Raw genomic sequence first — 27,793 nt, forward strand, 5'->3', positions numbered from 1 at the left:
CTGCTGCCAGGCAATCTTATACCTCCCTTATCACTCACTATTCCACTCTCCACAGAGACTTTCATCCCTCTCTTTTCATCTTTCCTCAAACCTTCTATGGTTCTCCTCCTTTTACTCTCTCAGCTAAGCACCTTGCATTTTGCAGAAAAAATTGAGGACATTCAGCATGAGCTTCCTCTTCTCTCTTCTTCCTCATCTCCTGTCAGTCAGGTGCCACTTTTGCTACTTTCTCTTTCTTCACCTCTGTCTCACATGATGACGTGCATTTACTCCTTACCAAAGCTAACACTCTACTTGTTCAAGTGATACCATTCCATCCCATCTCCTCCAGCAGATGGTCACTTCTCTCATCCACACTTTTTCAGTCTCTATTTATTGGCTGATTCCCTGCTGCCTACAAACATGCCCATGTCTCCCCCACCCTGAAAAAATCCTCACTTATTCCCTATATCTCTGCTAACCTCCAAACTTGCATCTCCAGTTATCTTTCAGACATCTCAAACAGGATGGTTCAGTGGGCATCTTAAAGTCATCCTTCTAAAACTGAACTCATTATCTCTCCCTTTAGTACCTTTCCTATTTCTGTAGAGGACAATACTATCCTTCTAGTTCCTCAGGCTTGCAACCTAGATATCATCCTCCACTTCTCACTATCACTCACTCCTCATACAATCTGTTGCCAAGGCCTTTGCAACAATCTCTCAAATACATCTTCTCTCTTCTGACAATGCCACCCCCTAGTATAGACCCTCATCACCTCATGACTGGACTATTGTAATAACCTGCTGGGTCTCTTCTCATTCCAGTCCATTCTCCATTCAGCCACCAAAGTGATTTACCTAAAGCTCAGGTTTGACCATGTCCCCATTCCATGTCTCCTCCCTTCCCTCCATTCAGTAAACTCCAATGGCTCCTTATCATCTCCAGAATCAAATATATAATCTTGTTTGGTATTCAGAGTCCTTCATAATAACCTTGCCCCTTCCTAATCTTTTTACACCTTACTTTTTTTTTTTGCTAGTCAGTGGGGTTAAGTGACTTGTCCAGGGCCACACAGCTAGTAAGTGTTATGTGTCTGATACACCTTACTTTTCTCCAAGTACTTTTGAATCCACTGATACTAGTTTGCTTCCTTGTTGTTCCCCAAACAAGACACCCCGTCTTTCAGCCCCAGGTGTTTTCTTTGGCTGTCCCTCAGGCCTCAAATGCTCTCCCTCCATTGACTTCCCTAGCTTCTTTCAAATCCCAAATAAAATCCCCTTTTTTTACTGAAAGTCTTCCCAAACCACTCTTAATTCTAGTGCCTTCGCTGTATTAATTGTTTCCTCTTTATCCTGCATATAGGGTTTTTTTGTTTCTTTTTACATATTTACTTGTTGTCCCACTAGACTGTAAGCTTCTTTAGGGCAGGGACTTTCTTTCTATCCCCAGCACTTAATATGGTGCCCAGTTCATGTTTATTGACTGACTAAGATGAGGAAGGAGAGAGTTCCAGATATGAGAGACAGCCAAAAATGCACAGAGTTGGGAGATGGAATGTCTTTTTCAAGCTACAGCAGGAAGGCCATATTCTTTTCTATAGATTTTGCTGTGAAACACCCATGATTACTTCTTAACTGAAAAATTTTAAGTGACATTTCATTTAAAAGGCTATCTTAGTTTTCCTTTATTTTCTTTAGTTGAAGATTTTCCTTTGGTCTCAATCTCCCAACCTTGTTAATCACCTTTTAAAAACAAATCTCTCTAAATGCACTATATGATATGAACATTAAAAGTAAATAAATAAACAACTGAGTTGCTGGCTTACAGTCAGCCATGCAAATGGTTTTCTAATGTCATGTTATAATAATTTCATAGTAAGTATTTTGTCATAACCATTTCAATTTCCCCTACTTCTTTTGCTCTATAGAACTTACAGTGGGACATGTTATTAAACTAGATATTGAAGGATCTCCAAGAAGAGCCTGGGTGAAAAGCCCAACAGATTCTGTTCTAAAGATTCTTGGAGAAGCTGAACTACAACTTCAGACACAATGTTTGGATGAGATAACACTTAAAAATGGTAAAATAGAACTAAATATTTTTAATTGAATGTTTAATATCAGTAAAAACATAAACATGAATAAGAATGTATGATTTATAAAAAGGCTTTTAATATGAGTTTTCTCTTCAGGTGGTAAATGTAACCTGATTGTGATTTTACCTTAACCTAGGAGGTTAAATACATGTGAGGATATCTGTGATCCAATAAGAAGAGGAAATGAAAAAAGTAAAATGAAGTCTGAAAAGTCATGCCATAGGGTAGAATTTGTTGGCAAAACAAGTTTTGTTTTTGTTTTTTTTTGAATAAGAAATGTGCTCTCTGCTTGTGGTTTGGGTAGTAGGTTTATTACTAGTTGATAGATTATAACAGATAATATCTTAGAAACATGGTTTATCAAGTTTTTCAAGATGCATTTGTAAAATATGGTAATTCTGGTTTTACAGTGCTGAATTTGTAGTAAGGATGACCTGGATTCTGATCCTGTCACTGACATTTAGCTAAGCTGTGTGACCATGGGCAACTCACTTAACTTCTCTGAGCATTGATTTATTCATTTGTAAAATAAAGGTAATACCTCACAGAGTTATTGTGAAGTTGAAATAAGGTAATGTATGCAAAAAGATTTGCAAGGTTGAAAATTCTATAAACGATAGTTATTATCACTATTAAATAGAGAATTGTAGTTGCAAGTAGTGCATGTAAGTCAGTAAAAGGAGGTATGGCCAAGTTTTCAGAGCTTCTCACAACTAGATGAAGAACTCAGTTAAGCGCATCAGTTTAGATACCAACTATGTGTCTGGCACTGAAATAGGCAAATATGAAATACAAAAGCAAAAATAAAAATAATCCTCATCTATTGGAGGGAAACGATGCATACACCAGTTATTCAGTAAAGAATATACACAAAGTAATTTTTGGACAGGGTGGGAATGCTAACAGACTGTTCACACAGAATGGTCTTCATTAAAACCAGGATCCCCTATGTCATGTTTGAATAATTTACTTGTTCTCATTTTATTAGAGAAATTTTATTATTTTTTCTAGAATGTATTAGAAAAACTAAAACCCATATAAATTTAAAAAAACCTAACTCTACACTATCCATTATTTGAAATAAATGAAAGCATGGCAAAATATTATACATACATATAAAGGCAATTTATTCTGCCTACTTCAATCAGAATCAGTGGGTTTTGTTTATTTCTTTTTAAAATATATGGTTTTATTAGTTTCCAATTACATTAAAAAATTTTTTTAATATTCCATTCTTCAGATTTCAAGTTCCCTATTCTCTCTTGCCCTCCAGTTCCTACCCCACCCCTTGAGAAGGCAAGGAATATAATATTGATTGTACACATGAAGTCATGTAAAACATATTTCCATATTAGCAGTGTTGCAGAAGAGAAAACATATATGCACATGCGCACACACACATGAAAAATAAAGTGAAAAAGTATGCTTCAATCTGTACCCAAGTTCATCAGTTCATTCTCTCTGGAGATGGATAACATTTTTCATCATGGGACTTTGGAATTGTTTTGAATCATTGTATTAATCAGAGTAGCTAAGTTTTTTACAGTTGATAATCCTTAGACTATTGTTATTACTGTGTACAGTAGAGTAGTTTCCTGATTCTGCTCACTTCCCTCTACATCAGTTCATATAATACTTCTGGGTTTTTCTGAAAACATTCTGTTTGGCATTTCTTATAACACAATCATATACCACAAATTGCCAGCTATTCCCCAATTGATCGGCATCCTTTCAATTTCCAGTTCTTTGCCACCACAAAAAGAGATGCTATAAATATTTTTGTACATATAGGTCCTTCTTCTTTGGAATCAGACTTAGTAGTGGTATTACTGAGTTAAAGGGAATGCAGTTTGTCCTTTGGGTATAATTACAAATTGTTCTCCATAATGGTTGAAGTAGCTCACAGCTCCACTAGCAGTGTTTCAATGTCTCATTTTTTCCAAATTCCCTCCAGCATTTATCATTTCTAGTAGTTGTGAGGTAGTGACTCCAAGTTACTTTAATTTACATTTCTGTAATCAATAAACATTTAGAGCATTTTTTCATGACTATTGATAGTTTTGATTTCTTTTTCTGAAAACTGCCTGTTCATATCCTTTGACCATTTATCAATTGGGAATGATAACTTAGTTGAACTAATATGTCCCCTCTTAATGAAAATTTTACCTTAATTACTTAGAACCTCAGTTTCCTCAACTATGAAATGGGAATAATATCCATAGCACCGCAACAGAGTTGTTGTTGAGCCCAAATGAGAGAATATAAGTAAAATACTTTGCAAACTTTATAAACATTATGTAAGCATCAGTTATCTATCAGATTTTCTTCCCTTGCTTTTAGCCTACCCTATGGCCAAAGGGATATAAAGTTTTCCTTGATTTTTGAAGCAATTTTTCTGTGGTGTTCAAACCTCAAACAAGTAACTTTCGAGCACATATCTTCTAATTAGTCTCCAAAATTTGCTGTAAGAAGTTAACTAAGATATTCCTGGATATTATTTTTCAGAAAATCTTTGAAAGAAGGAAAGCATACTTTTCCCCTCCACATTCTAACATCTCCCTTAGCTATTTTTCTGTGCAATTCAAGTACAATTGATGGTATTTATACAAATTAACTACTTCACTAAGAATTATGCAACCTGGAACATATAAAGTATTATACTAGAGTCTAGCCAGGATTACCTATTATTAGCAGCACCTTTTAAAAACTGTTTCTCAAACATCATTAGAAATAAAATTCAAGACTTTTGTAAAACATTTTTTCATGGAGTGGGTGGGGCGGGGTGTGTTTCCACAGAAGCCTGTGAAGTAAAAAACTACAAAACCTTAGTCATGGAGGAAAAAGAAGTACAGTTTGTTCCTGTTGATATAGATCCTTCACCTGTAGTTAATAAAGCTGATATCAAAGCCTCTAAAGAGCCGAAACTTAAGGAAGCAGATGAATTTTTACAAATGGCATTAAAACCAGTTATGATGGAAGAAAAATTAGAAGGTATGGTTTCTAATTGTTTTTTGCTTTTGATCTAGATCTTTCAGTTAATAAACAAGCGTTTGTGAAGCACTTACTATGTGACAAGCACTTTTTCCTAAGCCCTAGAAATACAGATATAAGTAAAAAATAAAATAATCCCTGCCCTCAAGGAGCTTATAATAAGGGAATAATATGATTCCCTCTAATAAGGAAAAACAGGACATAAAAGGAAGGTAAAAAAGAGAGTGGAGAGAAGGAAGGTGTACAGCTCCGCACAGTGGAGATCCTGAAGAGGAATGAGACATAGTAGGCCTGAGTTCTTTCTTAAATGGATGTTCTGGGAGGAAACATCCAATCAGAAAGAGAGTATAGGGCAGAGGGTCCTTCCAATGTGTAAATTCCAAAGATGGAGGGATCTTAAAAGATGAAAAAGTTTCTGCATCTGTAATTTCACATATGGAGCTCCCAGTGAGGAAACTCCCTCTACCAATGCGGATTAGTGATTAGTGATTTGTAGTCTTAGAGAGTTACCTGGTACCCTTAGAGTTGAAGTGCTTTGTCCAGGATCACCCAATCAGTGCATATCAGAGATGGGACTTGAACTCAGGTCTTCTTGATGTTGAGACTGATTTTCTAGCTTCTATACCACACTCCTTCTCATGGATCCTACGTATTCTAAATGGACTAAGATTTAACTTAATCACAGTTAAGTTCCATGTTCAGAAAGGCTTGAATATGTTAAGTATAAAAATTCATGATTGAAATTTTATACAAGTGAAGAAATTCTAAGTTTTGGTTCCCAAAAATAACTTCTTGTATTCTGTGGTGTTTGGGATTTCAGTAGAGCTAGGCATTTTTTCCTTCATAGTCTGTATGATCTTGTGGTCACATTTATGGCCAGCGTTTATATTCCAACATGCAGTTTGAACCATAACCCTGAATTGCCTGATTCTAGCATTTATGGAATTTCCAACCACAATATTTTAATGATCATTGTTTATTGGTTTTTGATTTCTTTGTAAGAAGTGATTATGAAATAAGGACAAGACTTTCAAACTTAGACATTTTTCACTTTTCTGAATGTGCATATCTGCAAAGACACTTGGTATATGATATAAATAATGAAATAATGTCTACATCAAGCCATAGCACTATAATTCCTTAAGCAAGATTTCATAGGTTAAACCATAGGTATTTACTTTTTTACTGTAACAAAATAGCTTGAATTTTTTTTATATAAATGCTAGTGTAATTCAAGAATAAAACTTTATATTATGGTAGGCCGATTTTCCCTTTGCTCATATTGTTCTATTTATATTAGAACAAGGCTATATTTCCTAGTGTTTAGAAAACAACCCAACCAGAAATATAGTTTACTTCATTCTTATCATTCATTTGTTTAGTCTGTGAACATTGATCAGGCCCTGATATGTGCATGTTATTATTTTGCCCTAACCTTCTTTTAAGCTACCTCTCTACTTTTTTATGGCTACCTCTTTTTTTTTTTAAACCATACTTCATTCCAGAAGTACATATAATTTTTATGGCTACTTTTTTTTTTTCAAACTTCATTACATATAATTTCACTTTTAAGTTTCTCAACTATTTTGCATTTCTGTACTTTTGTTATATTCTCATGACATTATGGGACAATATGCAGAAAAAACTATATTATTAACAGATACATGGTAAATGTGTGAGAGAATTCCAAACCAAATGTATTATGAGGTCTACATCATTTCTGACCAGCTTCAGTCACAGAAGACTTTTCGGAGGAAATGACATTTGAGTTGAAGTTTAAAGAGTGAGTAAGAATTTAACAGGTCAAAGGAGGACATTCAGGATATAGAGCTGTCCGAAATAAAAGTTATGATTTATTGTTTTAGGTTTGAACATGGGATTGTGGTAGAAAGGGATAATGCTAGTTATTGAGATGGCAAGGTCAGGAAAGTAATAAGTAAAAAGAGAAAGTAAAGAAATGAATATTGGAATTATCAGAACATTTATATCTAGCTTTAAAAGATAATGCCTGGGCAAGGTTTTAAGAAAGGAAATAGAGAATTTATTGGCAAGGAATAATTACCAGTAGCACTTAGGTGGGCTGGAAATTAAGAGGAAGGAATTCTAAGTAACTTTATGGGACTTAATACCTCATCTGTGGGGGAGAGTAAAAGAAATAGTGAAGTTTGATAATTGCAGAGAAAAAGAAAAGCCAGTAATTTTGAATAGACAACATATAATGTCCAAAGACAGTAGTTAAATCAATCAAAGAAGTAAAAAATTAGAAGCTCATTGATTTTTGTCTGCTTACTTCCATCTCTGTAAGGATAATCTGTTAAATTCTTTGGAATCTACATACTTCACAGAATTACAAAATTTGAGAATTAGAAGGAACCTCAGTAGCTGTCTAATCTAACTCATACACCAAAGAAATCTCCGTGTTAGTGTCTCCAACAAATGGTCATCCAGCTTCAGTTTGAAGATCTTCAGGAGGCAATAGGACGAGGGGAGACCTACCATCTTTCTAAGTAGCCCATTCCAATTATGGACCATGCTAATTTTAGGATATTTTTCTTGATTTGCAAGAATAAGGGGCCAAATGTAATGAGTCTGGTCCCTCCTCCATGTAATACTCCTTTAAATATTTGAAGACAGCTGTCATATTTCTTCTCACTCCAACCTCCCCTAATCCCTTACCCTGACTCCAAGTCTTCTTCAGGCTAAACACGTCCTGTTTCTTCAGTCTTTATGTGACATGGACTTAACATTCTTCACCATCCTAGTTGCACTTTTCTAGATACTTTCTAGCTCATTAGCTTCTTATCCTTCTTAAACCATGATACCCAAAACTGGACACAGTACTCCAAATGAGGTCCAACAAGGACAGAATACAGTAAAGCTATCATCTTCCTGTTTCTGGAAGTATATTCCTTAAAGCAGCCCATCAAACTCTCTCTTTTTTTTTTCTTTTTTTTTTTTTTTTGCTTTTTGGTGAGGCAGGCAGGTTTAAGTGACTTGCTCAGAGTCACACAGATAGTCAGTGTTATATGTCTCTTAGACTGGATTTGAACTCAGATCCTCTTGAATCCAAGAACGGAGCTCTATCCACTGTACCACCTAGCTGCTCCTGCCCATTTCTTTTTAAGAACAATTTCTGTCTCTCAGTGCCTCCCTATCCTGTACTTGCAGAGTTGGTTTATTTTTTTGTACACAAATGTAAGACTATTTAATTAATCTTACTGAATTTCATCTTATCAGGGTTAGAGTATCAAGATCCTTCTGGATACTGACTCTGTTATTTGCTGTATTAGCTATCCCCTCCCACCCTTGTCATCTGAAAATTTTATGAGAATATAATCTCTGTTTATCCAAGTGACTGAGAAAAATGTTAAATGTTACAGGGCCAAGTACAGATCTCTGAGATACTATACTGGATCTCTTGCCACAATGATACTGAACCATTAACAACTGTTCTAGTCCAGCCATCCAACCAGTTCTGAATCCACCTGATTTTATCATTGTCTGTCGTCAGTCATCTATCATTTATTGAGCACTTATTTTGTATCAAACACTTAGCACAGTACTTACAAACACAAGTAAAAAGAAAGCCAGCCCATGCTGTCAAGAAGCTTATATTCTAAAAAAGGAAGACAACACATAAAAGGAAGCTGGAAAGTGAGAGTAGGAGGATATAATGTAGGAAGGCCTTGCTGGCATTCTAGAAAGGAATGAAATGTTTCCTGAGTCCCCTCTTTAAATAGAGGTTCTGCGAGGAGGCATCCAGGCAAGAGAGACCACAGGGGCATCAGGTAATTCCAGTGTGTTTAATACATATCTTTTTGTCTTTTCCACAAGAATAACAGCTAATTAATCAAAAGCTTTGATAAAATCTAGATTAAATTATACAGTATTATACAGTAGATGAAGTATACAGTATTCCCCTGATCCACCAGTTTAGTAATCCTGTCCAAAGAGGAAATGAGGTTGGTCTGGCATGACCTGTTCTTGATAGTGCCATGCTGGACAGTCAGGTTCCCTGGCCTCAAGTTTGCTGATGTATTCTTTTTCCTTTTTGGAAAGTCAAGATATATGCCCTTCACCAGTCACATTGTACCTCTTCTGTTTCCCGTAATCATTCAGATATCACTGGCAGTAGCTCAGCAATTGAGTGAACCAGTTCTTTTATAAGTCATTTGGATCAGGTGACATGAATTACTGTCTCATTTTTCTTAGGTGCCAACTCCCCATTAGCCATTTTCATTCTGTCATTTCTAGTGCAAAGATCATTCTCCTTTGTAAAGAAAAAAATGGTATTAGTGTCAGCTACCTCTGCCTTCTCTTTGTTATCACCCATCATCATCCCATCCACTACTAGCAAAAATTCTACCGTTTCTTTGCTCTTTTTTTTCTTCCAATATAGTTGAAACAAATAAAAAAACAAACAAACCCCTATCTGTTGTCCCAAGCTTCCCTTGCTGGCCTCATTTCATTCTGAGCTTTTAGCATTCTTTACATGAATGCCATGCCATATTTTTCCAGTTACATGACCTTACTTCTAACTTCTCTACATATCTTTTTTTTTTTAATCTAAGTTGGTGAATTTCACGTGCATCTTTTCATAAAAATTCCATTTTCATTTTGTCGGAATTGATTCCCTTTGTGTCTTATGAATTTTATTCTTGAAGTGTTTTTCGTCTTTCTTGGGCTAACTTCCCATGTAACATTTTATTCCGTGGGTCTACCTATCTTTCCTCTGAATTTTTTAAAAATCTGCTTTCATCAAATCTCGGGTGCATGTCAGATTTTGCCTGTGTTTTTTCTGGTCTTTGTCACAAACTTCAGGATGGAGAATTATCACTTCCTCCAAGATTCTCATTGTTTTCTCTCAAGTTCCTTTCTGTTAATAAGAATCAGAGAGAGAATAGAATTTCCCTTGAGGATTCGTTTGCCTTTTGAAATAATAAAATTATTACCATAAGTAAAGAAGTTATTAACGCTCTGCTTTTGGCCAAGAGAGATCTTCAGCAAATATCTGGATAATTGAAGTCTCCAAATATACTTTCACTGCTACATGATGCCTTTGTGTCCATTGTAATCTGTTTCACAAACTCCTTTTCCATTTCCCCTTTTTGTCTAGGTAATCTACAATGTACTCTGTGACAAAATCATTTCTGTTTCTCCCTCCTTTGACTTTCCCCTAAATGCTCTCTATCATGCTTCCCCATTCTGGTTTTTGAACTTCCTCACATGAATATATCTTCTTGATATATAAATCTACTACCTTCTTCCCATTTTATGTTCCTGTTTCTTTAGAATTTAGAGCTATAATCTAGTCACATGTTTCATCCCACCAAGTCTCAGTGATATGTTTGAGGTCATATTTGGCCCCCTTCAGTAGGCCCACTAATTTTTCTTGTTTGTCACCTAAATATTTGAGGCTATAGGTTTTACTACTGGCTCCTTTCTTAGATTTTGTCCCCTGTGAATTTATAAGTGTTCCAGTTGCTATTCTTTTTTCTTTGTGCCTAATCTCTGTAATATCTAACTTGGGAGATATATATAAACAGTTTTCTCCCTCCTCCATCCTTTTTTAATCTAAAACCCTTTTTTTTAATTTCAAAACAGGTGGAAATACACTCTTACCCCTTTTATCTGGCATACTGCCTCTCTGGCCAAGACTCTTTCAACTTTACATGGTAAACTGTGATCTAGAAATCCAAGTCCCAGTCCAGTATATGTACCCAGTGGCATATGTCCCCCTTGCTTAGCCAGCTGTTAACTTCCAAAATTATTTTTTCTCTTTGGTATGCTTGGTGTTTGATGGTCAAGAATAAGGAATATATGTCCAGGACCTTAGTCTTCCATTGCTTGCCTCAAACTTTATAATCTTTGACAATACTTTGTAGGTTCCCTTTTAGAAGTGTCGTTTGTGCCCAGTCGAATCAATATAAGTGGACAATTGCCATCTGTTTTGATAAGTTTTAAGAAGTTCTTTTATGTCTTAGTTAAATGTCCAAGAAATAAAAACAGAGCTCTCTTTTGTTATCTGGTCAGTCAGTCGATTAAGTACATACTATGTACTAGGCACTCTGCTAAGTGCTTGGGATACAAAAAGAGGTAAAAGATAGTCCTTGCCCTCAATGAGCTCACAGTCTTATGGTTGCAAGCTCCACAAACAAATATATACAAACTATATACAGGATAAACAGGGAATAATAAACAGAGGGAAGGCATAAGAATTAAGAGGGTTGGGAAAGACTTCCTATAAAAGATGATATTTTCAGTGGGACTTGAAGGAAGACAGGGATGAGGAAAAGGAGTATTCCAAGTATAGAGAACAGCCAGAGAGAACGCCCAGAGCCAAAAGATGGAGTGTCTTGTTTATGAAACAGGAAGCCAGTCTCACTGGGCAAGGTGTAGGAAGACTGAAGCAGGGGATGGAAGGTGTTACGTTATAAAGGGCTTTGAATGTCAAACAGAGCAATTGGCACTTGATCCTTGAGGCAAGGATAGCCACTGAAGCTTACGGAGTAGAATGGGTGACATAATCAGACCCGCACTTTCGGAAAATCACTTTAGTGGCTAAATAGAAGATGGATTGGAGTGGCTGTTAGAGTGGGGAGAACTTTGAGGCAGGTAGACCCCCCAGCAGGCTTTTGCAGTGATCCAAGTGTGAAGTGATGAGGGTCTGCATTAGAGCGGTGGTACTATCAGAGGAAAGAAGGGGGCATGTTAGAAATATATTGCAAAGATGAGATCAACAGGCCTTGGCAACAGATTGGATATGGGAGATAAGAGATAGTGAGGAGTCAAGGATGACTCCTAGGTTGTGAGCTTGAAGGATTGGGTAGACAGTGTGATACTCCACAGTAATAGGGAAGGTTGGAGTAGGGGAGAGTTAAGGGGGAAAGATAATGAATTCTGCTCATGTATTTGAATTTATGGTGTCTACGGGATATCTGGTTTGAGATGTCTGAAAAGTAGTTGGAGATGTGAGATTGGGGGTCAGTAGAAAGATTCAGGGAGGAAAGGCAGATTTGAGAACCATCAGCATAGAGATGGTAATTAAATTCATGGGAGCTGATGAGATCACCAAGTGAAATCATATGAAGGAGAAGTGAAGAGGGCACAGGAATGAACCCTGAGGGACACATGGGTGTCAGTCCTGGGGCGGGAAGGAGCACTAGCAGCAGCAGTGGAGGGCGGACCCTCCTCACAGTTCCAGGGCAGAAAAGAGTGCTTGCAGTCACTCACAGACCAGAACACAGGCCAGGATAGGAGTAAACACCTTTCCTTAGATCATACCACCTTGGAAGAACTGAAAACTTACAGGTCTCCTAGAAGTATCTCTGAAAACAGCTGCACAAAACCCCTGAAGCTTGGAACAGTACATCCTCCACACTAGAAGCAGAGCCCTACCTTAACAAAGAATTAAAAAGTCAAGTAATTGGCTGGGAAGATGAGCAAACAGTGGAAAAAAACTCAATATTATAAAATCTTACTTTGGTGAAAAGGAAGATCAAAACATATAGTCAGAAGGAGACAATGCTCCTACATCCAAAGCCTCCAAGAAAAATATGAATTGGTGTCAGGCCCATGGGAGCTCAAAAAGGATTTTGAAAATCAAGTAAGAGAAGTAGAGGAAAAATTGGGAAGAGAAATGAGAGGGATGCAAGAAAATCATGAGAAATGAGTCAACAGTTTGCTAAAGGAGACGCCAAAAAATACTGAAGAAAATAACACCTTAAAAAATAGACTAGCCGAAATGGCAAAAGAGGTCCAAAAAGCCAGAGAGGAGAAGAATGCCTTAAAAAGCAGAATTGGCCAAATGGAAAAGGAGGTCCAAAAAGCTTCACTGAAGAAAATACTTCCTTAAAAATTAGAATGGAGCAAGTGGAAGCTAATGACTCTATGAGAAATCAAGGAATTATAAAACAAAGCCAAACATATGTAAAAATAGAAGACAATGTGAAGCATCTCATTGGAAAAACAACTGAGCTGGAACTGATCCAGGAGAAATAATTTAAAAACTTTTGGACTACCTTCAGCTATGATCAAAAAAAGAGCATAGACACATCATCTTTTAAGAAATTGTCAAGGAAAACTGCCCTGATATTCTAGAACCAGAAGGTAAAATGGAAATTGAAAGAATCCACTGATCACCTCCTGAAAGAGATCCCAAAAGGAAAACTCCCAGGAGAATTATAGCCAAATTCCAGAGTTCCCAGGATCACCTACCCAGGAAAACTGAGTGTAATCAATGAGGGGGATATTTGATATTCAAAGACATAGAGGACTCTAATGCATTCTTGAGAAGCCAGAACTAAATAGAAAAACTGACTTTCAAATACAGAACTGGGAGGGGTGGAGGCAGAGAGTTGAGGGGGAGGAAGGGAGTGGAATGGGGAGGAGGTGACTCAAGCATTGAGACACAAGCAAAAGGATCATGGTGGAGGGCCCCAAGCATAAGCTCAGAAAGCAGGCAAACCCACAGTACAATAACATTACAAGTTACAATAATGTAGTAGAAACAAATTTGTATTCAGATAATGAAGACAAACTACATATTGTAAAAGAAGAAATTGTTACTGATGCAGGGGATTGTGATGCTAGTGTGCCAGAAGATGATTTGCCAACAGACTAGACAGTGTTACCAGAAAGCCATGAACAGGAAGGAAGTTCCAGCAGTTGCTGAGAAGATGATAGAAAAGAAGGAAAAGACATCCTGGGGCCTGAAGCTCAGGTAAATGAAGCTAGATGTGCAGTAAAAGAGTAAAAAATATATCGGTTTGATGCCTATGCACAGCTGGTCAAGAACGGGGCTTAAGCCACCACAGTGCTCCTCCTGTTCTCTGTTAGCATCACCACACTATGCCATGAAGCCTCAGATATGGCAGAAGATTGAAAACAAGCCCTTGCAAGAACAATTTCCAACAAACCAAATTAAAATGGAACTTGTGGATTATGAATTCAAACCCATCATGGTTACTTCAGGAATCAGCTGTTCAGTCCCTTTACAGAATGGGGTTTTCAGTGGTGGTAGCCCCTTACAGGCTACCATTTCTCCTCAGGGTGTGGTGCAAGCTGTTGTCCTCCCAACAGTAGGTTTGGTGTCTCCCATAAGTATTAACTTGAGTGATATTCAAAATGTACTCAAATTGGCAGTAGATAGTAATGTTATACAGCAAGTTTTGGAGAAAAGAAATCCCAATCTTGCATCCAAAGATCAAGAAACAATCAGCTTGCCAGCCATACAGCCATACGTTTCTGCTGTTAGTCTTCCTTTAGTTGACCAGGATGGAACAACTAAAATCATCATCAACTTGCCTTGAGCAGCCTATTCAGCTTCAGATTGTTCCCCAGAATCTGAAAAAAAGAAAATTCAGTCCCCACCAATTGTTGCAAAAGTGAAAAGTTGCCCAAAGACCTTACAGTGGGGTCTGTGAAGGATAAGCACTTTGAGGGGGAGTGGGGAGTGATGATATCACTTGCCTTCTGTGTGAGGACTGCCAAGGAGATCTGAATGCACTTCCAGAGCTAAAGCACTATGACCCAAAGCAGCCTGCTCAGCCCAGTGCTTCTTGAAGCTGAGAAGTCCAAGCCCTTTGTCCCAGCAGACCCTGGAGAGGACCTCCTGTCTCCCATTCAGTCAACCCTAAAAAACCTTCTGTCTCTCCTCAAAGCGTATGGTGCTCTAAATGCATAGACAGGAGCGGAAGAGCTCTCCAACATTGCAGATTCAGTAAACCTGCCCTTGGATGTAGTGAAAAAGTGGTTTGAAAAGATGCAAGCTGGACAGATTTCAGTCCAGCCTTTGGAACGAACCGTCCTCCCTTGAATTAGGCAAAGAGAACATTTCTGTCAATGCCAACAGTCCACCAGGACCTTCCAACACCAATGAACCCCAGGACAGCACAACGACTTCAGAGAGTCCCAGTTGACAAAGTCTCCCATTTTGCTGGCAGGGTTATCTCTGAACGGCTCCAGAAGTCACATGCCATCCAAATCACTACTCAACCTTTCTTCATCCTGAAACACACAGGATTACTTGTACACGGCAGAAGGGGCCCCCAAAGAGCCACAAGTCGAACCATGTTACCAAAGCAACATGGAGAATTGTTGGAGAAATCCACCATCACTGTTGTTTACCAGGACAATGTTTATTCTGTCCAGGAAGAGCCCTTGAACTTGTCATGTGCAAAAAAGGATCCTCCAAAGGACAGTTGTGTGGCAGACTCAGACCCAGTTGTAAATGCGATCCCACCAAGTGTAAACCCCATAAATAACGCCATTCCCAGTGTCACTGCCCAGTTACCTACAATCATTGCCATTGCTGACCAAAACAGTGTTCTATGCTTACGAGCACTTGCTGCCAATAAGCAGACCATCCTGATTCCCCAGGTGGCATATACGTATTCTGCTTTAGTCTGTCCCTCCAGTCCAAGAGCCATCTGCAAAGATGACCCAGCCTAATGGAAATCAGGTTGAAAGGCAAGACACTAGCTCAGAAGGAGTATCAAATGTGGAGGATCAGAGTGATTCTGAGTCTATATCACCAAAAAAGAAAACGTGAAAGACAGACAATGGAATATATGCTTGTGATTTGTGTGATAAGATATTCCAGAAAAGCAGTTCACTATTAAGACATAAATATGAACATACAAGTAAACAACCTCATGAGTGCAGAATCTGCAAAAAGGCATTTAAACACAAACATCATTTAATTGAACACATGACTCCATTCTGGAGAAAAGCCTTATCAATGTAATGTTTGCCTTCTCAATGAGAGTGGGTAGGGAGGGAGGAAGGGAGAGAATTTGGAACTCAGAGTTTTAAAAAAGAATGTTAAAAATGTGTTTTTACATGCAACTGGGAAATAATTCAGGCAGTGAGATATAGAAATCTATCTTACCCTACAGGAAAATAGAAGGGGAAGGGGATAAGAGAAGGGGTTGGGGTATGATAGAAGGAAGGGCAGATTGGGGGAAGGGCTAATCAGAATGCATGCTGACATGGGGTGGGGGGGAGAGGAGAGTTGGGGAGAAAATTTGGAACTCAAAATCTTGTGGAAGTGTATGTTGAAAACTAAAAATAAATAAATTGAAATGGGGGTGGGGGCCTTTAATTGTACAGGTTTCCTTTTCCTTCCTTTTTCTCCTCTATGAAGCAGTCATCAATTCTCTGTAATCCTGACACAAGGCTCCTGTCTCCTCTACCTCAGCACTCTTTCCCCCCCCCCCATAAGCCATTCCTCTTTTCTTTAGAAACCCTTCATTTTCCATAGCAACCTGGAGGCTTCCCTCTAGTCTTTTCACCATCTCTTCTAGGAAGGCAACTAGCCTACATTTGAACCAAAAATAGCAAGAACAAATATGATAAACTCAATGTAGGTCACCACATAATTGACCCTACTATCCATAATGGATGGGGATTCTCCCCTTTGTTTCTTAAAGCTACTTGTGGGTGCTAGCCCTCAGTTGAACTATTGAACCTTTCTGTAAATCTCTAATTAGTAAAAATCCAAATTTTCTGAAATTTAGTTCAACAAAAGAGAAGTATGGCAACATTAATCTTCTAATAACTTTCTGTGGGAAGTTTTTTATACTTTCTCAAAACCAGTTTTATTTTTCCAGGACTTACATTTTCCCTGAAGGGAAAAAGATAATGTTATACATAATAAAATGATGAAAGGAAGAAAGAGAATAATTAATCCTTTTAAGTATTTTTTCTTTGTGCATTGGTAATTTTTTTTGTCGTTTTTTAATGCTGAAAAGTAATTTATATATTTCTTTGTTTATTTTGAATTTTTTCATTTCCCAATTCTCTCTATCTAGCCTTTCATTCATAAGCTAGCAGTACAATTTTGTTGTTGTTTAGTTTTTTTCAGTTGTGTCCGATTCTTTGGGACCCCTTTGGGGGTTTTCTTGGAAAAGATACTGTAATGGTTTGCCATTTCCTTCTCCAGCTCTTTTTACAGATGAGAAAACTGAGGCAAACAGGGTGAAGTGACCTTCTCCGGGTCACACAAATCTGAAGCCAGATTTGAACTCAGGTCTTCTGAACTCCAGGTCCGGCACTGTATTCACTGAGCCACATAGTTTCCCCAGCCTATATGATACCCATCATAAATCATGTGAAGTATATTTCCATATTAGCCATGTTGCAGAAAAAAGCAGGAAAAGTAAACTGAAAAAAAAGTATGCTTCTGTCTTCTGCAGTGATAATTTGCAAAAGAAATTTTGGTACTCCACAAAATTAGGTAACTTTGGTATGGTTTGTTTCCCCTCCCTAGTAAATTAACATACTAACTGGAACAAAAGTACTGATGGGTTACAACAAAGTTCATGTTGTTTTCTCTAGGCTTACTGGTGTTTCATTCTGGGACTTTGTTCATATACATTTCTTATAATGTTTTCATTTTTTTACAGAACCTGATGATTTGGAAGCAGAAATCTTAGAAGGATCAAGTAAAGCTGGCAAAAATATTGACTTACCTTGCTCTGTCAATGAAGTGTGGCTTAGAGACTCAGAGGAGACAGAGTATGTTACCTGGTCCCTAGTAGTTTTTGCATTGTATTTCAAAGAGTCTTCTTTAGGGCTGTATATACTTACATTCTAATACTTTTATAGAACTTTAATAGAAATTATGATTTAATAGAGTCCATTCATGTGGACTCCTTGCAGAGTCATAGTGACAGTCTTCCATGCTGTTTAGTATCTCCACCTATCAGGTCATTTAAGTCAGTTCTGATACTTCCTTACCAACTCTCTACATCCCAGCTCTCCCTAATTAAAGGCAAAAAGCTGGCCACTGAACTTTTTTCTAACTTAAACATGTCCTGGAAGCCTCCAAGATTTGTGGAACAATTTCCTGTAAAGCATGGGGCACATGGACATAAGTGAAGTGTGGTAGGAGATTAAGGTGAGAGAGGACATGGGCTGCACTCCCACTCTGTGGGAGATAGGCTAGTCATCAGAAAAGTCATCACAGGATATCAATAACAGGTATCACCATTCCTTTCCATTGGAATCCATTATTCCTCATCATGGTGAGAGCACAGGTCCACAAGATATGAACTTTATCATTTTTTTGCTGTAGTGATAAATATTTTCTAGCAGATTGTTTAGATTTCTGGATCTCAGTAATCTTTTATGGAAAACAGCAAGCCCATTTCACTGGATCTCTGAATATACTTGACCCAGCTACTAGCCTTTCTAGTCTTTTATTCTACTCCCCTAAAGGAGAGAAGAGTAGACTTTCTGGGACAGTAGTTTCCATAACACTAGGCCAGGCCAAAATTCATTTCATTCTAAGAAAACACATTGCTTGGGGCAGTTACTGTGTGTTTTATAATATAAGTAGCTCTTTCTGTGCTTCATAACCTTTTCTGTATGTGTTGACAGCTTGGAGAATAAAACGATGAAACAAAATGATCTTGAAGCAACTTCTGAAAGAAGAAATCTGAGTGAAATGGAATCACCTAATAAAGTTCAGATAGGTCTGCTTATTCTTTTTTTAAAATTACTTTTTAAAGAGTGATTGGTACTAAACTGTTTTACTTTGGGTATTTTATAAGACTGAATATTGCTACACCAGTCACAATGAAACCAGCACTTATCAAATAACTCCTAGTGTATGTTGCTCTGCAGGGCACTAGGAAGAAAAAAATTTGTAAATGGTTAGTCCCTGCCCTTAAAGAGCTTGCATTCTGCTGAGGCATAATGACAAATACACATTATAGTAGATAAGAGAGACAGAGATTTATTAAGTTTATTTATTCATTTATTATTAAATACCTACTATATACCAAATGCTTTGCTGGTAATGTGATAAAGGGCAAAGGAGAAACCCAAGCAAAATATTTAATTTTTCCCATATGTGATAGGTATATCACTGGCCTGGAAAATCAGTAAATCTGGATTATACTTCAGGATTTTGACTGTCTTACTTACTATGTGGCCCTGAATTGAGGCAACTTTAATATCAATGTAAAAGTGACATTTACCAAAAACATATGTAGAACTACTTTGCTGTATCTGGGAAACACCGCAGTATATTATAACACTCAGCAGATGTGGCAAGGAAATTAAACAGTTAATATGTGCCATTTTGTTAGTATTTTAACAAAGTATTAATTAAAGTATAAGAAAACATTGATTCCTTCCCCTGTATAAAGATGAACTGGTTAAACATCGATGGATTCAAACCATTTCTTATACAAATTTAGTTGTGGTTTGCATATATGTTTTACAATTAAATAACTGTAATCCAACATATTACCTGCTCTGTCATCCCCACTCTTTCACTTATTTTCAATCAGTCTGTCTTTTGGCTCAGTGCTTATTGCTTTTAATTATGCCTGTGTCTCCTCATCCTGAAAAAACCTTCATTTGATCTTTCCATTTCTAATAACTATTGTCCTGTGTCTCCTGTGCCTTTTGTAGCAAAACTTCTCTAAAAGCTGTCTACAATAGGTGCCTCCACTTTCTCTCCTCTCACTCTCTTAACCCATTACCTACTGGCTTCTAACCTTATTGTTCTACTGAAATGCTCTCTTCAAGGTTACTAATGATCTCTTAGTTGCCAGATACAGTGGCCTTTTTCTCAGTCCTCTTTCTCCCTGACCTCTCTGCAGCCTTTGACACTGTTGATCACCCTCTTCCCTCTGGGTTTTCGGGATACCACACTCATGGTTTTCTGCCTTCCTGTCATCACTCTTTCTCTGTCTCTGTTGCTGGGTCTTTGCTGGGCCTTCTTCTCTTTTCTCTGTACTCCTTCACTTGGTGATCTCATCAGGTCCTCTGAATTTAATTACCATCTCTACATTGATGATTCTCAGATCTACCTTTACTCCCCCAGACTCTCTGCTGACCTCCAGTCTTGCATCTCCAACTACCTTCCAGACATCTCGAACTGGATGTTGACATCTTAAATTCAGTGTGTCAAAATGGAAGTCATCTTTTCCCCCTAAACTTTTTTCCCACCCCCTTACTATCACTGTAACACCATCCTCCCAGTCCCTCAGGCTTGCAGCCTTGCTGTCATCCTCAACTATTCACTATCTTTCACCTTCCCCAACCCCCATATCAAACCTGTTGCCAGGGCCTGTTGATTTCACCTTTGCAACATCTCTCGAATACATCCCCTTTTCTCCTCTGACACTGCCACTACTCTGGTGCAGGCCATCATCTCATGCCTAGATTATTGCAATGACCTACTGGTGGGTCTGTCTGCCTCAGGTTTCTCCCCACTCCAGTCCATCCTCCTTTCTGCCATTAGAATGATTTTCCTAAAGCACAGGTCCAGTCATGTCACCCTTCCTTCTCAGGAACCAAATACAAAATCCGTTGCTTGACATTCAAAGCCCTTCATAACCTAGCTCTCTCCTACCTTTCCAGTCTTCATACAGCTTACTCCCCAAAACACACTCTTCAACCAGTGACATTGACCTTCTGGCTGTTCCACAAACAAAACATTCCATCTCTAGGCTCCAGGCATTTTCTCTAGCTGTCCCTCATGTCTGGAAACCCTCTCCCTCCACTGCTCCAACTGTTGACCTCCCTGACTTCCTTTAGGTCCCAATAGAAACCTCACCTACAGGGAACTTTTTCCAACCTTTCTTAATTCCAGTGCCTTCTCTCTGTTAATTATTTTCTGTTTATCCTGTATATAGCTTGCTTTGTATATATTTATTTGCATGTTGTCTCCCTGGTATTTAATTAGAAAACATCATACTTTTTGTTTTCTTGGTAGAGTTTTTACTTAAATGAAATCATTATGTTCGCATTTACTAATGTTGTTAATATTTAACATTATATTTTTAACTTATCTGTTTATTGGGCAGTAGGGATGTTAATAGTAGGATATATGATTTGGGTAGGAGTTGAGCTAGATTACTTCAGAAATCCCTTCCAACCCAAAGGTTTCAGAATATTATATGACCTTGTAGCCTGATTTTTCATTTATGCTACAGAACCTGCTTTAGATGATTCTGTGCAACCTGAACCTAATCTGAAGAAATGTCTGCAACCTGAACCATTTTTTCACAAAGTTGATCCTCTTGAAGCCTTGAAAAAAGCTGCCTTCATTCCATCAAGTCATCTTACACAACAACAATCTTTTCGTGCTCGTTCTGATTCACCAGCAAAAAGTAAAGGCAAGAATTCATTGCTAATTGGACTTTCTACTGGTCTATTTGATGCAAATAATCCAAAGGCAAGTATGCTAGTTAAATTATGAAGTACTGCAACATTATTATTATTGCACTTTTGTTAATAGATGTTTCCTTGAAAACATTTTTTTAATCCCTTAAATAAAACACATGAATGCCCTCTTCCAAAATATTGAAAAGGATTATCACTTTACATAAACCTGTCATTGGGAACAAGAGACCATTTTCCTATTGGCTTTCTTTTTCAGAATTCTTTCCTATTGGGTTCACATTTCTTTAAAAACTCACACGTCTTGTAAGGCCTTTCTCTTATATCACCTTTTCCTTCATTGCCACTTACCCTCCTTCTACCCCTATATAAGACTAAGCTTACATATATAATATGAAAGGTTCACAACAAACTGAGTAAAACAAACAAATGTAAAAGTTCTGTAGAGGATTTGACTTAGAGTCAATAAGAAATGAGTTCAAATGTGGCTTCAGACACACACTTACAGTGTGACCCTGGACAAGTCAATTAAGCTGTGTCTGCCTCGGTTTCCTCATCTGTTAAATAGTGATAATAAGAGCACCTACATTGAAGGATTGTTACGAGGATGAGCTAATATATCTATAGCACTTTGCAGACTTCAAAGCACTATATAAATACTATTATTACCAGTACTACTACTACTACTACTAGTAATAATAATAATAATAATATCTTAAGAGCAGCTTTCTGATAACATTTTCCAAATTTACAGGTATGTATCTTTGACAATTCTAAGCACATGGTTCTTAATAAATGCCTGTTGATTGATTGTCACTAGAGAATTATCATTTTGATTTTCATTGCCTATATCAGGTACATTATATTTTAACTATACTTATCGTATTTTACTTGTGTTTGCACATTTTTACAGAAATTGTTAAACGTAATACTTCCCCATTTATTCAGTAATCAGACAGTCCTCAATTACTAGGACACAAGCTCAAACATCTGTGGGCAAAGGCCTTTGAGCATCATGAAAAACAGCTGTCAGACAACCCTTGCATTTTATTTTTTAGAAGAATATAAACTACATCAGGCCAGATCATTTTCTCTGACTTTTAGGTATAAAAGATCACTTATTTAAAAACCCTAGTTATTTTGTGTCCTATAGCTGTCTTTAACTAGTTTATAACTCCCAGAAAATTTGGATCAGTAGTGGGAGATATTCACAGTAGATCCACTGACAGCTATAAAAAGTGCCAAATAACTATAAGAGAAGACAAGAGACATCACTAGAAAAATACGTGTTCTGACTTCTCCTAAAATCTTAGCCCTGCTCCTTTCCAGGCCCTCTTCATACTAGTTTATACTTCTTGCAGACCTTTTCACTATTTTTTTTGGAACCTCTTAGAGGGTTACATATGTGGTAGTGAATTAGACTTCTGGTTGAAAAAACCTGGTCTATAAAATAGAAATAAGGATACTTGTCATATTTACCTCCCAGGGTTGCAAGGCTCAAATAAGATAATGTCGGTAAAGTATTTTGTCAACTTTAAAAAGTCAGTTATTATGATAATGGTAATAACGATGATGGTCAGTGGGGTAGCAGTGCAGTAAGCAATCAAAAAAAATTGGGAAGATCCATTCGCCATGTTTGTATCTTTATAATGTTACTGTTGTTGGGTGGTTTGTAATTTTAAAACACAGTTGTAGTGAGTATGTGTGATTTTAGTCTTCAGCCATATTGGTTTGCATAATTTTGTTTAAAAAATTACATATTTCTTTGTAGTTTTTGTAATTGTCATTTTATACAGAATGCTAATATCCTATTGCCTTAATATATCATAATTTATTCAGCTATATTTCAAATAATTGGAAATAATAGTTATTTCTAGTTTTAGTTATTACAGATAAAACAGCAGTGAAGATTTTTGTACCAATAATTCCTTTTTTCTTTAATATTTAGAATATTGTCCCAGCAATATTAGAATATCTGTGCCAAAAGTTGTGATTTTTACGATTCTTATTGTACATTTCTAGAATGTTCTCCAAAAAGTTTATACTCATCTCTGGTGTCACCGATATTTGACTTTACCATTATTAGCTATTTTGCCAATTTGATGAGAAGAAAAAAGTATTGTAAAATTGTTTTACTTTGCATTTTTCTGATCATTAGAGATTTTGAACATGTTCTTAAGTAGTTATTAACTGTTTATATTTCTTCTTTTAAAAATTGTCTCTTAATATCCTAGAACTATGTTTCCATTGCGGAATTTTTCTTAAACAATTGTATTAATTCCTAAAGTATTCTGAACATTAGCTTTTTAATCAGATATATTTAATGAAAATATTTTCTCCGATCTGTTTCCCTTTTACTCTGGAGATACCATTTTTTAGCTTTATAAAATTCTTTATCTTTGTATATTCAAAACCTTCTGTTTCGTCTTATGAATTTTTTTACAGGGATCATATTTACAAATGACAAAACTAGAATAAATGGATCTAAGTTGGAAAGAAACAATTTAGTATAGACATAAAATTTTATAATTTAGTTCCAGGACCTTATATAAGAACAAACTTTCTGACTAAGGGCTTTGTATTATTGCTTAAATTCTTTGGGTTAATGAAAAGGCCAAGCTCTAATTGAAGAAATACCAATTACTAAACCTTGTGTATGATCTTCTTTATTCTCTGCCTTTTTTGTAGATACTTGGGAAGGTCTGTTGTGTCTATGATACTCTCCAGTCATATTTTGCATATTGCCTAACTGTAAGGTTATATAATATTTAGTCCCTGGATCTCTTAATATGTATCCTGTGGCCCACCTGAATATTTTAGTGAAAAAGGTGGGGGGAAGGGGACTAATTAGTTAGAACATGTGAAATAATAAGCCAGCAGGAACCTGAAATTTCTTGCTATTTAGTAAACTAATATTTAGATCAACCTCCAGCCTCCATCTTATCTTCTTGGCAGAATGGTAATGGAAAACAGGTAATGGACAATAGTGTATTGATTTGTTCTGCTTAACTATATTTTGTTGTTTACAAGGAGGTTAACTTCTAGTGGAGGTATATGTAAGAAGTCATTAGAAAATGACAGTGATGTTTTTAAAAAGTAAATAAAACTTAAAGGGCAGCTTAGGTGGCTCAGTGGATAGAGCTGTGGCCTTGCAGTCAGAGGAAACTGAGTTCAAATTTGGCCTCAGACACATAACACTTACTAGCTGTGTGACCCTGGGCAAGTCACTTAATCCCAATTGCCTCACCAAAAAGAAAAAAAAAATTAAATAAGGTACATTATTTTCATGAAACTGCTAGAATTTAAAGCTGAGCCACTAAGAATTGATGAGTGTGTATGTGTGTGACACGTCTTTTTTTTCCATTTTTTATTTTCCTGTTCTTTCTAATAAAAAAACCTTTTTTATTTTTTAGATGTTGAGAACATGCTCACTTCCAGATCTCTCTAAGCTGTTCAGAACATTGATAGATGTTCCCACTGTGGTAGATGTATGTCAAGACAATCTTGAAATAGAGGACACTGAAGATGAACCCATTAAAGAAGCACCTTCTGATTGTGAAGAGATGTAAGCATAAAGCTGTTAATGAATATCATACGTTATATAATGACTTCATTGATCTGAGGGAAAAATTACTTCAGTCTCTAGATTTATTCTGATAAATCAATGTTCTGAAGCCAACTTCAAATTTATATTGTTATTATTTTATCTCAGTCTTTAATGGACTATAAGTTTAATATAAACCAGTACTGTCATATGGCAGCCAGGAATACTAAGCAGTCTTAGACTGAGGTCTAATACTAATAGGGTCCAAGACTACAGAAGTGGTGTAGGTTTCTGTATTCCACTCTGGTTAGACCACATGTGTAATATAATATGAAGTTAGGATGCCATGTTTTGTTAACACTAGAAAAACTGGAATTTAGGAAGGCTTCAAGGGACCAATCTACATCAAGTAATGCAGCGCATTTTCCTCTTACCTATAAAGCAAAGAAAATAGAGATAGTATAATTATAACAAAATCTTTGCATCACCTGGCCTTTTTATTAGAGCACTTCCAGAGGGAGGTGATCAAAATGGGGGATTTCCTCAAGTTCATGTTAGAAGGAGCTATAAAGCAAGGAGGTGATTAACCTAGAGAAGAAAGGACTAGAGGAATACAGAGCATAATAACTTAAATTATTTAAAGGGCTTTCCAGCGAAAAGGAATTAGATTTGTTCCAGTAAAATAGAAGCTTCATGAAGGCAAAGGCTGTCTTTCATTTTGTTTTTATATCTCCAGGGCCTTCCTTGTCCTTAATAATCACTTGAAAACAAATGCATGTTGGACTAGATTAGATGGTTTGCCCTGTAGAGCAAAACTAGCAGCCATGGGTGGAAGTTCTGCCAAGGTACAAATTCAGGCTTGACATAAGGAAAAGCTTTCTGATAATTAAAGATATCCTTAAGTAGAATGGACTATCAAGAATTGGATGACCACTTGTCAGTTATGTTGTCTGGCGCTTGATTAGATACAAGTTGAAGTAGATGGCCTCAGATGGCCCTTCAAACACTATGATTCTGTGATTCTAATTTCATTTCATTTGCCTCACTTCTTTTCAGAACTTTTTCTCGTATTTTTTAAATACTTCTTATTTTCCTCGAAGCCTTGCAGTGCGCCGGCTTTTGAACTGTGGGAAGTTTTAGGGATTTTTGTTTTTCTTCTAGCCATATTCTTAGCTTAAGACCATTGGAAAATTTTATGGAGATTTTTAACACACTGAAATGATGGTCCAGTTACTATTTTAATAGTTTGTATTGGAAATGCTCAGTTTTGGAATGTTCATGTTGATAAAGTATTAGCTAGTAGTATTTTACTCAGTTTTACAACATAATTATAGTATTTTGATATTGCAGATCTATAAAAAATTCTTAGGGTTATTAATTCCGTACTTTTAGTTTATGTTAAAATATAGCTTTAAAACCCTTATAGAAAACTTTTTATCTGAGTGAACAATAGTAGTATTTTTTTAAAAAAACTTTTATTCCTTTATACTTACTACTTGATAAAACACTTCACATTCAAGTTTTCTTTGTTTATGAAAGATAATTTGTAACAATGATGCTATATTTTAAAAACTATTACATCTCTATATGGAAAAATTCCCCTTTAGTATTAATTTCAATGCACTTTAATTTCCAAAATATTCCATATAATCATTTCTTTACTGAATTTGCAAAATCATCTAAAATATTACTATGTTACAAATTAGGCATATACTTAAGGAAGGTAAAAGAGAAGGCAAAGCTGCTTTTATATTTAGTCTACCAAAATATTGTAAATAGGTATTTTAAAACTTAAGTAATTATTAAACTAGTATTTTTGGTAATGTAATTTCATTAAGCAACTAAAATTTATTTTAAAGGAACCAATTCATATTATTATAATGCATAAAATTATATGTTGCACTTGTTTTAAATTTCAAATCTTTTAAAAATTCAACAGCATTATACGTTTTATATAAAATCACATTACATTGTCATCTAAGTTTTCTGCCCACAAGTGAACATGGATTCAGAATGTGTCCTGGAATTTAAAGAAATGTGATCATGATTTTCATTTTGACAGTTTGGTTCTTAAACTTTAGGATATTTGGGGAGGCAGACCCAGATTTACAGGATCTTCAGGCCTCTATGGAAAGGTTACTTCAAGAACCTAGTGAAGAATATAGTGAACCACCTAATGAAGAATCTAGTGAAGAAGAAGAAGAAGAAAGAAGAAGAAGAAGAAGAAGAAGAAGAAACTGTCTTAAAGTCCATCAATGAGGGACATATAACAAATGGCACAGAACATGCTGACGAGGATGACAACATAAGCAGTGAAAGTGTTCTTAATGAAGAGTGGCATTCAGGTGAAAATAAAACAATGTGACTGTTAGTCTCTTTTGAAGTATCAACTTTTAAAACTGATTTTTAAGTAAAGTATATTTTAGGAGAAAAGGCATTTCCAAATCTAAAAATAACTGGAGCATTAGGAAAGTTTTAAGAGGAAAAAGAAAAGCCATACTCTTTTTTTCTCTACTAAAGTATGGGGCATCCTTTTTTTGGACAATTATCTGAAACTAATTAAGCTTGCTCCCAATTGTTGCTTGGCCTCCCTGTCTAGATAGCAGAGGTCAATACTGTGAACCAGTTTTAAAATAATTTGACTCCTGTTCATCATTTTTGTTATTAAGAATATTAATACTTATAGTATCAACTTAATTTCTTTTAAAGATTAAATTTTTTTTTGAGATTTGTCTTTATTCATGCCTTTCTCAATTTAGTTTAAGGATGCATTAGTCTATTTCTAGTAACTATTCAGTCACTGACTAGATACATTAATAAGTTTTTAGTTTTGCCTTTTTAAATAGCATTTTGTGTTTTGTTAATGTTTTTAGGCTTTCTTCAATGTAGTTTGAATAAAAAAAAAATTGAATCCATATATTTTCCCTACTTCTTTCATGAAATAGTGTGAAAAATTTTTTTATATTTGGCTTCTCTTCCATATTACTTTTTCACTTAAGGGCTCATTTATTCTACCTAGTGAAGTAAGATGCCGACAATTA

The 27,793-nt window shown here is 36.3% G+C and overlaps 1 protein-coding gene and 1 pseudogene across 4 annotated transcripts in view; both read left to right on the forward strand.

Moving 5' to 3' along the window:
* Positions 1 to 27,793, forward strand: part of NEK1 (NIMA related kinase 1) — a 165,437-nt gene that overhangs the window by 119,768 nt on the left and 17,876 nt on the right. For 3 of the 4 annotated variants that reach the window (XM_020997822.2, XM_020997826.2, XM_020997823.2), the window contains 7 exons: positions 1,910 to 2,062; positions 4,874 to 5,068; positions 17,476 to 17,587; positions 18,452 to 18,546; positions 21,022 to 21,263; positions 24,622 to 24,773; positions 26,834 to 27,094. In XM_020997822.2, the coding sequence (XP_020853481.1) occupies positions 1,910 to 2,062; positions 4,874 to 5,068; positions 17,476 to 17,587; positions 18,452 to 18,546; positions 21,022 to 21,263; positions 24,622 to 24,773; positions 26,834 to 27,011 (1,127 nt within the window). In that variant the 3' untranslated portion in view covers positions 27,012 to 27,094. Of the gene's footprint in view, positions 1 to 1,909; positions 2,063 to 4,873; positions 5,069 to 17,475; positions 17,588 to 18,451; positions 18,547 to 21,021; positions 21,264 to 24,621; positions 24,774 to 26,833; positions 27,098 to 27,793 lie in introns of those variants that run through there. The other variant, XM_078148331.1, reaches the window with a different exon arrangement.
* On the forward strand, positions 13,494 to 15,843 carry LOC144455312 (zinc finger E-box-binding homeobox 1 pseudogene; annotated as a pseudogene).

Source organism: Phascolarctos cinereus, unplaced genomic scaffold (assembly GCF_003287225.1).
Source record: "Phascolarctos cinereus isolate Bilbo 61053 unplaced genomic scaffold, phaCin_HiC Scaffold_9;HRSCAF=440, whole genome shotgun sequence".
In the NCBI taxonomy this organism is placed as follows: Eukaryota; Metazoa; Chordata; class Mammalia; order Diprotodontia; family Phascolarctidae; genus Phascolarctos; species Phascolarctos cinereus.